Raw genomic sequence first — 12,534 nt, 5'->3', positions numbered from 1 at the left:
TCCTGTTAGCAGTGTGGCTCTGTCAGTAGCATTGTTCTGCTAGCAGCATGGTCTTACTAGCAGTGAGGCCCCATCAGTAGCATTGTTCTGCTAACAGCGTGGTCCTGTTAGCAGTGTGGTCCCATTAGATGTATAGAGGCCCCGTCTTATGAACCACTGGATAGATATGAATGTAACTCTCAGACATCAATCACTGGATTTATATCTACAAATTATTTATTTTGGAGTCAACCCAATTCAAGATGGCTGTTGCAGCTAGCTTATAAAAATGGCTATAGCTCAGTCAGTTTTACAAATATTGAGCTAAAAACTGTAGTAGCATTTTATTTTATTTTATTTATTTATTTTTATATGAGAGTACATTAACATCTTTGTCTAAAACATTGGCATTAGTGTGTAGTTTACCCTGTTTGCTTGTTAGCAAAATATCTTATAAATCGCTGGATGGATTTACGTGAAACTCAGTATTTATTGTACAGACATCTAAATCATTTTAACTTTACCATTTTACGTTGATTGCTACATCTAATGAACCGTAACTGACACAGATGTGGCTTTAACAGTCAAAGCCACTCGTTTTGAGATGTGGTAGTAGCCTAAAGTCCTCCTCAACACACACTCAGAGCATTGACATGTCTTAAGATGTTGCAGTGTCACATGACATCACACGTACATACATTTACAACGTTTTACTAAAATAAGTCCAGTTTAACTCTATTCTCACCCCCAAAATAATTTTGAACATCTGGACGACAAAAGCTGTATGATATGTTTTTCTTCTTGACCTTTGTTTTATTAATTATTTTTATTTCTGCCCTGGTACATTAGTACAAATGTCACATTTTTATGTGTTCTGCTTTATCCCAGTTTGTTAATAAAAACAAGCAGACGCAGGTAATCATTCAGCTACAGTTCCTGTGATTTTGTTCGTGTTGTTTTGATTCATTGACAAGCCGTCATCAACGTCTACATCTGATTGGTTAAAAGTATTTTGAACCCCAAGGGAATTAATTTAAAAGTCTTATTTTTGTGTGTGTGTGTGTTGTTTTTATTCATGTACGAAGCTACATGGAACTGTCCTGGGTAATTTCATGATTTTGTACATCAGCCTTCTTTTCTGACAAGTCACGTTTTGCTGCCAGTGGGGATGAAGCTAGCTGTAAATAGTCTGATGCCTCTGAGCCTTGAACAGATTCTCGGTATAATGTTTTATTTTTTTCTTCATTTTGAACCAGCCTCCTGTCAGGAGCTGGATCATCCAGTCTGACAGCACCTTGTTGAGATTCAGCTGGTATGCACACCCACAAACCCCTGCCGCACCACGGTTTATTTTTCTTTAAATGCACGGACTCACAGAAGTGGTTTGGTTTAATATAATTACAGCTTCAGGAGGGTTTTAGATGAAGTCATCCTGAGCTTTGACCAACTTTATGTTTGATTTTATTTGGGTTTTTTCATGAAAGGTTTATTCTTATCAAAAAACAACGTTGAATTTGTCATGTGAGTTTGGACATCTGTGAGGGGCAGCTGACACAACCACTGGATTTCACGAGTCCAGAGGGTCTTTTTGATGTGAGTCACAGGCAGATTTAGAGAAATGTAAGTGAACTGAAAGGTAGAACACCTGGGAGAAATAGGACCTGAGGCACAGAGAATAACAGACTGAACAGAACAGCTAAACGTCGTGCATCGTATGCTAAAAGACCTGAGTGCTGCCCGACTGAGAGAATGGAAACATCTGACAACGAGGGGAAAGAGATATACGGCTCAGTGATGAGACAACAGATTACAGCTGGGCATGGATGTCAATGAGGAGTTGTAGAGACACATTTACAGGGAGTCTGACAAGAGAGGAGAGAGAAGGAGGAGTTCAACAATCACACATGAAGGAGAATTATACACAAACACACACCTAACAATCATCTTACTTCCTGTTGCAGATGCATTTTTTTGCAAGTCAAGACTAAAACAGCAATGGCTCCATTCCTGCATCATGACTTTTCACTGGGTTTAAAAATGTCCATCCATCCATTATCTTTACCCACCCAGAAAGGTCCCGGGCCAGGATTCAATCCAGCAACCTTGCTGAGAGGTGGCAGTACTTGCTCTGATTGTGTCATATTTTAGCTTTTAACTGCTTTTTTTAGCCACAGTTTACCGTAGTTAGTTTTGGGCATTAGTTGTAGTTTTAGCTCTATTTAACTTTTAGCTACTGTTTTGTTACATTTATCTTTTAGCGACTCTTGCTGATTTTAGCTGTTAGATATTTTGTTTCTCATTTTAGCTACAACATTGCTAATTAAAGTTTTTAGCTACAGTTTTGTTAATGTTACCTTTAGCTATGGTTTAGCCCGTTTTAGAAATCATCGACAGCTTTGCCAATTTATGTTTACGTGAATTTTATTTTTCTCTAAAATTGAACATCTGTTTAACTTTAACAATTTATGTAGCCAAGTATTATTTCACAAAGTGCGCACGACCTTTCATCAGAACTTTTTTTTTTCTGATTATCTGTTGAGTAATTCTCAACATGACATGTTAGCTGATCTTCGTGTTTAAACTCATGGAGAGAACAGCTAACGCAGCTGCTAACGTTAACCGAGGCTTCAACCAGGACCAGTTCTACACGTACGTATTTGGACCTTGAAAGTCTTCCAGCTGTCAGTCACCTGCCCTTGTCTGTTCTGATAATGATTATCCACTTCAAATGCAGCTGGAGCCCCAGATGCCTGAAATAACCCCTCCATCTTTGTTTTTCTGTTACATTTCCATGTAATGAGCAGCTTCCTGTCTGTCTTTCACGCTGAAATCTGCCCCTGTCATGCTGCAGAAAACTCCCAGGGGAAGAGGTTTGACAAAGATAATGTAAGAGAGAGAAAACGGTTGTAAAAGGCTGATTTGCACCAGTTTCACACCTCCGTCGGAGCAGTGGGTTCTGTTAGACGCTCCTGTGTGCAGAGAAAAAAAAAAAGATTTCCCTCTCATCACTTCCGCCAAGACTCATCGGGTTTCAAGCAGTTCATTCCCCACCTCTCCCTCTCAAGCTCTACTTCTTCTTTCTTGTATTGTAGTCTTTCTGTCTTCTTGAAAGCTGCTCTTTATGTTCCATCTACTGATGAGAAACATTATCCACTCATCCAGACCATCCCTTCACCCTCTCACTCCCTGACTTCCGTTTGCTCTTTTCCTTTCAAAGATCTTTATAAAATCACTTCTTCTTTGTAATTTCCTCCTCTGGTTCCTGTCTTAGATTCTGTCTGTCCTCAGTTTCTGACGGCGCACGTCTGTATCATCTGCTGTCAAAGGGTGGAGCCAGAAAAGTGTTTGTCTGTTAACAAATTATCTCGTGAACCACTGGACAGATTTTAATGAAACTTTCAGAAAGTAATCATTAGATGTTCATCTACAACTGATTGGAGTCACCCCAATTCAAGCTGGTTCCCACAGCCAACTGAGCTTAATAAACACAAGAATGGGTACAACTCAGTCAGAATCTTAAATAATGGCACACAGTTTGGTGTGGTAGTAGCTGAGGCTAACCCGCTATAACCATCATATTCACTGCTCTTTTACTGTTAATTGGAAATGATATTAAAATGTTCTGTGATCCTTTATGTAATAATCAGTCTTCATGTGACCGGTCAGTGAAGGGACAGCAAGAGATGGTTTTTATTATTCTCAAGATTTGATTGATATGATTACAGTGGCATGTTTTTTTCGAGAGTCCTTCGCTTTCCAGATTCCCTCCTTGCTTCTGACGGCAGCTGGGGTCTGATAAGCTGGACAGGGCGGGGTGGCTGGAAGTTTCAACAAAACAGATTTTTTTTTTCTGCTCAGGAAGTCAGAACAGGTCAGAGCCTCAGACAGGTGAAAGCACTGACAAGTGTGAATTTGTAAATGCATTGATCTGTGATTGCTGGCTGTATGAGGTGCCGTTTGTAAAGTTACACAGTCAAAAGTTAACAAGAATATTTTGTTTTTTTTAGCCTTTTATAAGAATAAAATAGGATTTTTTGTTTCAAAGTAATATTTTCACCATGTTCTTCATACATTTATAAATGTCATGATTCCAAACTAAATATTTATTTTACAAGTTAAATATTTAGTTTACGAAGTAAGTATTTAACTTGCGAGTTCAATATTTAGTTAGCAAGCTAAATATTGAGTTTACAAACTAAATGTTTATGTCCAAGCTCAATGTTTAATTTACCAACTAAATATAGTGAACTAAATATTTAGGTGTAAATTAAATATTTAATTTCAAAGCAAAATATTTTGTTTTCAAAACTAAACATTTATTTTCCAAACTAAACATTTAATTTCCAAGCTAAACATTTAATTCTTAAACTAAATATTTAATTTGCTCACTAAATATTTAGCTCCGACCTAAATATTTATTTTCCAACCTAAACATTTATTTTCCAAAATAAATATGTAATTTGCTACCTAAATATTTAACTAGCTAGCAAGTTAAATATGTAGATTTGATTAGCTAATTAAGTATTTAGTTTAGGAATTAAATGTTTAACTTAGAAATTAAATGTTTGGTTTTGAAAAGAAACATTGAGCTTGTAAATTAAATATTTAATTTACACCTAAATATTTAGTTCACAAACTAAACATTTAACTTACAAGTTAAATATTTAGTTTATAAATTAAACATTTAGCTTGGACATAAACATTGAGTTTGTAAACTAAATGTTTAGCATGGAGCTAAATATTTAGCTTGCTTACTAAATATTTAACTCGCAAGTTAATTATTTAGTTTGTAAACTAAATATTTAGCTTGTAAATAAATATTTAATTTGGAACTATGACATTTATAAATGTATAAATAACATGGTGAAAAGCTAACTGGAAAAAAAAAAACTTTATTTTTCTTATGAAAGTCTAAATAAACCAAAATATTGCTATTAATTTTGACTGAAGTGTAACTTTACAAACGGCACCCTATAGCTGTTCTCCAAAGCTTTGTAATAAATCGGATGAAGACTACACCTGGTTGTTTTGGGAGTAGCTTTTTTCCACAACACCCATGACAGTCTGAGCACTAATAGGTTGTGCATGATGCTTATTTAAATTTGCCATTAATTATTTAGGCTCTACTCTCTTCTGAGCCACTGGGTGAAACTTTACAACTCATTCAGATATGGAGCCAATCCAGTTGAAGATGGCCGCCACAGGCAGCTGAAATTTAAGATCACAAAGATGCTCACATTTTGTTAATTTTACAGATATTTAGACAAAACTTTGTGTGATGGTAGCTGAGAGTCATTCACCAGATCTTGTTATATCCCATGATGTTATTTTCAACGTTCACACGAAACGACCTCGACTCCGACCGTTCTCAACAAAAGATATTATTAGTCCAAAACTCTGACATAAAAGGCAGCAAGGAGCACCACCTCTTGACTTTATTTGTTTGTGTCTCCTCTCTAATTTCAAGGCAGATGTTGGCTCGAGCTGATTCGTGTTTATCAAAGAGACCTCGCCAGTGATCCCTAGTCATGTGAGGAAAATGGCCGACAATATATGCAACTGCCATCAAATTTTCAGGTCCAGCGATTTCAAACGGAAAAGCAATTAGGATTTGGAATTAGTCTTCAAATTAAATAGGAATTAAGCGAGCTCGGTTTACCCTTGCAGGCATTGCGTTTCGTCTTTGGAGCCGAAATCATCCCATTATCACATCACAGAATCCTGAAACCAACATGTGGTTCATCTCCACGCTGCAGGACTGGAAAGGTTCATTATCCACTGACACCGCCCTATGTGCTGTGATTGTTTTGCGTTTTCTCTCTCGCTCTCTTTGGACTCTCCTCTTCTTTTGCTTGCTGGTCAGAGTGACAAATCCTGCTTTGAAACTTAATGAAGTTTGAAATAAAATTTGAGGCTGCAATTATCCTGTCCGTGCAGGCTGTCACAGGAACGATGGTGCCATCGAAACCCAATTATAAGAACGGGAACCCTTTAAGTGCTCAGACCCATGGGGAACCACCAACTCTTCAGTGCATCCACAGTTCCTCAGCGACATTGATGATTAGGAAGGTTGTGAAGCAAAACCGGACTCCCGTGTCTTATTCTCTGGTGATTATTTGTGATTACATAAAAATCTTAAATCCTGCAAACTGATGCAAACAGAATTTGTTGAACCAGCATTGTGAAAAATAAATATTATAATGAAGGAATGAGCATTTCTTAAGGAGTGACGCCAGAGTTGTGTTGAGAAATGACCTACGCTAGGCTAAAGTTAATTAGCTGTGGCAGCCATCTTGACCGGAGGTGACTCCGAACATTGGTGTTAATCAGTCGTAGATGTACAACCATTACATTCTGAGAGCTTCACTGAAACAGATTCAATGTTTTCTATGATTTTTTTTTTTTTTTTGCTAACATACAGTTATATCTGATTCCACCAACTAATGTTAAGGTTTTAGGCAGAGACTTTGCTCCATGTGCTGCACTCAAAGTTTATGTAGGGGATGATGCTCAGCTGATACCACACCAAATTGTAGATTCAAAAACAGTTGAATTTGAACCATTTTTGTTTTCAGAGGTCAATTAGCTGTGACGGCCATCTTGAACTTGGTTGAGTCCTAAGTTAAGCAGTTATAAATGTACGAATAATCCCTATTTTCTAAACATGTGATTAAAATCTGAAGTAGTTTATGTGATATGTTGATAAAGAGTTGATTCCAACATTTATTAGCAAATTTTTAGACATAGATCTGATCACGAGTCCCACTCAGCTACCACCACACCAATATTTAATCAATATTTGTCAACTCTACTGAGCTATAACCATTTTGTGTTGGCTAGGATTGTTTTGCTGTGGCGGCCATCTTGAACTGAATTGACTACAAAAGATAAATAGCTGTAGATGTCAAGCCAATGAATGTTATCTGAAAGATTCATTAACGTGCATCTGGTGGTTCATGGTTATTTTGCTAACACTACAGACAGGTAAATGAGAAAATATTATTCATAACTTTTCATCTTTGGTGGTGGACAATAAGCCTTTTCAACATCAATTTGCTGCCTCACACTCCACCTTGATTTTTCTGTTCCCATGTCCTTCTTTTTCCTTTTTAATTTCCTTCCTTCCTTCCCATTGAAGAGTTCTCCAGCCCTCTCTCCACGCCGCTCTCCTCCTGCACGCTGACGCTCCTTCCTCTCTCAGTGGCAGCAGCAGCCTGTAAATGGCTGCCTGATGGAAAGTGACATTTTCACAGAACCCTGAGAGAGAGGCGAGGTGATCTCTCCTCTTTTCAGCACAAAGTGCTCCTAATTGCCTGGTTGCATTTGTGAGCCCAGCTGACAAACTGGTGCAAATCAATAATTGTGCTCCGGGACACGGGGCTCCCCCCGCTCCACGCTGAGATGACACAAACAAGCACATGCATACAAATGAAGCCAGGAAGCAAATGTAGACGTACATAGATCCACTCTGTCTCGCCGCCTCGGTGCTGTCTGCTTTAACAGACAGTGTTTATCTGTGAGTCTAAGACAAATGGGGAGAGAGTATCAAAGCATTAAGAGCGGCCACGGCTCTGCTGAAGGCTCAAATAATGGATGGTGGAAATGGTAGAAGACCCCGTGCTGCTCATTTCTAAATGGCCTCTGCAGAGGTGGAAACTCTGCCCCGCCAGCTTGAAATAACCAAAGGACAAATCAGCCCAGCTGATAAAAGGAGCCTATTTAACCGACTTTTCATCCTCTCCGCTCTGCATCGCCTCGTACTCCTTAAATTTTGTTTTCCCGAACAAAAAATGTCACAGCAATTTGGAAACTTTGACTTTTTTCAGGTTTATAAAGGGCTTTGCATTATCTCTGAGTGCTCTTTATTATTTCCTACATATTCAGTAATGACATTTTCAAAACCTGTATTTTCTCTGTGTACGTCCTAAAATGAGAAATGGATCTTAAGAATAATTTTTCTTTTCTTTTTTTTTCTTCCGAAGCTTGAACCACTTTGACTTTTTGGCTTTACATGGTTGTCCTTCTCTTCTCAGACTCCTCCGTGATGCAGGTGACGGCTACAGACTCCGACGACTCCACCACAGCGAACGGCATGGTGCATTACCGCATCCTGTCGCAGACCCCCCACAGCCCCATTCCCAACATGTTCGCCATCAACAGCGAGACCGGAGTCATCTCTACATTGGCTGCCGGCCTGGACAGAGAGGTCAGTGCACTCGCTGGGTCTCTCATCAGTTTGCCGCTACGTTTCTTGTTTGTGCTAACCAGCTGAAAGATGAAACTGTCCCCAAGGTTCAGTGTTGTTGGTGCCTCGTTTATTACTGGTCATAATATATCATATATGATGTAGTTTAAAGGGAACTTTTGCTCCTGCGTTGCTACTCTTTTTAATGCAGAGGTTACATCAAAGAACGACGTGATCTATGTCTATCGCTCATGTTTGAAGGCAAGCTTCCTTGTTGTGCAAACCCGATTAAAAATGAGAAAAAAAATTCTTAAAGTCAGCAAAATAGTTGTCAGCAACATGCTCAGGGAGAGGATGTATAAATGATTAGGGAACTCATCGTTGCTGTAAAACAAATCCTCAGAATGGTACGTTTCTACGACCAATGGTTAAATTAGGTAAACCACATTTTTGGTCCACCTACAAAGAATATATTCAGCTTCAGAATAGAAGTCCAGTTGTTTTTGTTTTAAACCTTTTATTGCATAAATCATGACCTGGATGGCTGAGAACCTTCACCAGAATATACAAAAGGATGTTGTTTCTTAGAATCTCATTTTGGGCTACAGTTAACAGGCTGCAACAGCTGCTTCTGCTTTCTGATTATCCCACTTGGTCAGTGATTAGGTATGCACAAGCTCCTGGACGATACATAAACTAGAAGCTCTGCCTGCTATACTAAATACAGGTACATGTACAGTAGCTGTGCACAATGCATGGTGAAATAAGCAGCCTTGATGATGTCACTGCACAGTAGATGTATTTATGTGCACAAGGGGCCAAATAAATAACTTCACCAGAAAATTTCCACAGGTCCAAAAATCCCTATTTATTTCTGGCATTTTCCTGTAAAAACTGCAAAATACAGAAAGTCATCAGTCGTTTGAACTTTCTGAAATAAAATGACAACATTTGCTCATTAGTAGCACACGTTTGAGGGAATTCTCGCCTTTCTAAAAGTAACTGGAATATTTCATGCTTATCTGAGTGGAGAGCATGGACTAAGATAATGGCCACATAAATCCAGCCCATCTCTGCTGGTGAGGTCACAAGATGGTTCGTTTCATTCTTCTCCTTTGTCTCATCCACGACGTGTGTGTCTGTTGCTTCCAGTAGTTGTTTGCCAACCCACACACCGGCAGCACCACAGCGCACGTCGTCCCTGCTCCGTCTTCCATCTCATCCTGCTAATGAGGGAGGTCACCAAGATCAACTTCTGTTTATCCCAAGCGGGGTCCGGTTACTGCTCACACACAGACACACAAATCTATCCTCGGTTTTCCACGCTGCAACATAATGGAAATAAAATCTGGCTAAATGAGGAAGCGTAGAAATTCCTGTGCCATCGTTATTAGGATATTCTCGTCCTCGTAACTTAGCTGGCTGATTTTACTGCACCGCTGAGCATGTCTCATAATGTTTATATTCTGAGAGGTCCCACCGGTCGTTCTGGGCATTAAACCTGGAAGTTTAAACAGGTTTTTACCGACAGAGAATTGAGTGCATTTAGAGAATAATTACTGTTAATATCTCAAGAACAAAACCAGCTTTTATGCCAGGAGAAACAATACATCAGTGTCTCTCTTTTATCCAATTTTTGTATAGAGCTGGCACGGTATGATAGTACAGCACCATTGTGGGATAGTATAAATGAGTGGAGTGAATGCACGCCAGGACTTTGTCCCTGTTTTCAGCTTGGCTTGAAAGCAGCCAAAGCAGCAGTAGCAGCTGATGTGAGTGAGGAGAAGCTCATTAATCTGGTCGCAGCAAGTCAGGCGCAGTCCCACCTGCCCCGTGATCCTCCCACCAAAACTGGGGCACACCTGGGAGTTCACCCACCTGCTGTCAAGGTCATCGGCATGAACGAGCAGCACACGGGCTCGCACACGTATGCTCTTTCTAAACGCACTAAGGCTCACGCAGAGGGAGGAGGAACAGCGGGATGAGAGCGCGGGTGTTGCACTCGATCTGAGCAGCTAAAGTGATGTGTGTCATGCAAAGACATGAACATTACACACTCACTGGGCTGACAGTGTATACGCTGTAAGAGCCGGTGTAGGACATATACTTATGTTCTGTATCCTCTCACATGCTTTCAGACTTAAGCTAATCCCCCTCTGCCATGCTGGTGTCTAATTATAATATTCATGGGCTAACGAAGTAGGTTATCCTGCACTGAGGACAACGGGAGGGGGGGGGGGGTGTCTTAGTCAAGTGTCACTTACCTCTGACTCTGTACAATGTACACCAATTATTCTTCTTCGCTCTGTCACTTCACATGCTTCAGTCCACAAACCAGCAGGCTAACTCATCAACATGTTGCTTACTTGTTCAGACTCTGATTTAGGGTTCCATGGGAAAGTTACGAACAATCAATATATTGCATGTTGTAGATAGCTCTGCAGCTCCAAGTCACATATATATCATTTTACCAAACTTGGATTGCTCACTTCAGGTCGAGGGTGAGGTTCTGCCTCAAGTGGAGGAGTTCAAGTATCTCTGGATTTTGTTCATGAGTGAGGGAAGAATGGAGCATGAGACTGACAGATGGATTGGTGCAGCATCTGCAGTATTGCAAACTCTGTGCCGGTCCGTTGTGGTGAAGAGGGAGCTGAGCTGTAAGGCAAAGCTCTCTGTTTACCGGTCGGTCTACATTCCTACCCTCATCTATGGTCATGAACTCTGAGTAGTGACCGGAAGAATGAGATCATTGATACAGGTGGATGAAATGGGTTTCCTCTGCAGAGTAGCTGGACTCTCCCTTAGAGAGAGGGTGAGAAGTTCAGTTATCAGGAGAGACTCAGCATAGAACTGCTGCTCCTCCTCATCGAGAGGAGACAGTCGAGGTGTTCTGGTAAGTATGCTTTAGGCATGTCTGACTGGGAGGACACCCCTGGGAAGTCCCAGGACACGCTGGAGAGACTATGTCTCTGGGTTGGACAGAGAACACCTTGGAGTCCTCCCAGAAGAGCTGGAAGAGGTAACTGTGGAAAGAGATTTCATTTACCCTTTATTTATACAGGTAGTATCATTAAGCCCAGAGAACTCATTTTCAAAAGAGACCTGTTTAGGGAGCAGATGGTGGGGGTTAAGGGCCTTGCTCATGGGCCCAGAGTGGAGCGAATGAGGGTGGGGGCAAGTGTGGGTGCTTCACCTACCCCACCCACATTTTTGATGTTGTCGGTACCAGGGCATGAACCGGCAATCTTCCGATCACAGGCCCACCTCTCTAACCTCTGCGCCACCACTCCCCCAAGTCTGGACCTCCCTGCTCAATCTGCTGCCCCCAACTTCAGAACAAGTGGGAGATAATGGATAAATGGATGGATGGATGGATGGATGGATGGATGGATGGATGGATGGATTGATGGATGGATGCCAAACTGGCTTGTTGAGTAAGCTTTATCAAGTTCAAGAGTTAGTATCAACATCTAACGTTGGAAAATGTATTTGTCCATTTATAACAAGTTATAACCATAACCGGTTACAACAAGTTACAACAGGTTATACAAGTTATAACAGAGTATAACAGTTTATAACAGATTATACAGGTTATAATAGGTTATAATAGACTGTAACAGATTATAACAGATTATACAGATTATAATAGGTTATAACAGATTATAACAGGTTATAACAGATTATGTAGGTTATAACAGGTAGGTTTTATTGGCTGGATTAAAAGCCTCCCAAAATGTGATGTAAATTGATTGACTATAGTTGGTTTAAAATGTGCTTCTTGTATTTTCCCAGGTACAAGAAATCCTGAACACGTCACACTTCTGTTAAAATAAATGTGTAAAGGCTAGTATTTATTTAAGGGATGTTCTGGGAAATTTTCTATGACAAATCTCAGAAATCTTCTTTCAAGCTAGGCTAATGGCTAACCCCTCTCTTTTGTTTATCAGGCTTGTAAAACAACTATTATAATTTAAACTGCCATACAGGTGTGAAAGAAGTTAGCTTATGTTAAACTTATACAATCGTAGGCCTTTTTGTTCAGTTTGTTTCTGTTTTCTCCACCAAACTTTGTCTGTGTTGTTACACTGATGTCAGCCTCCTGAGGTCGTTCAGTCCAGCAGGAGTTGAGTTAACCTTTGGACTGACGAGATGAGCTGCTCAGGTGGATTGATGCATGTCGCAGCCTCTGAGATCAACATTTGCATTGAGAAAAAAGTAACAAACCAAACACACTGTTTCATGCAAAAGTGTTATTTAACATTAACCAGTGTGGCATTCTTTCACTGCACTCTTGTTTTTAAGAAAGTGTTGTTTTCATCCATCCTGTTATGATTATGGGCAACCCAGTTGATAACGAGACCCGAAACGAC

General features: G+C 40.1%; 1 protein-coding gene across 1 annotated transcript in view; it reads left to right on the top strand.

Annotated features, from left to right (window-relative positions):
• Window positions 1-12,534, top strand: part of cdh4 (cadherin 4, type 1, R-cadherin (retinal)) — a 446,399-nt gene that overhangs the window by 393,735 nt on the left and 40,130 nt on the right. Inside the window, exons 8-9 of the mRNA XM_037679124.1 lie at window positions 8,013-8,185; window positions 9,898-10,091. Of these exons, the coding sequence (XP_037535052.1) occupies window positions 8,013-8,185; window positions 9,898-10,091 (367 nt within the window). The remainder of the gene's footprint in view (window positions 1-8,012; window positions 8,186-9,897; window positions 10,092-12,534) is intronic.

Source organism: Nematolebias whitei, chromosome 7, assembly GCF_014905685.2.
Source record: "Nematolebias whitei isolate Nwh7 chromosome 7, NemWhi1, whole genome shotgun sequence".
Lineage (NCBI taxonomy): Eukaryota > Metazoa > Chordata > Actinopteri > Cyprinodontiformes > Rivulidae > Nematolebias > Nematolebias whitei.
Note: the sequence above shows the minus strand (reverse complement) of the source record. Positions and strands in the feature narration are given on the sequence as shown.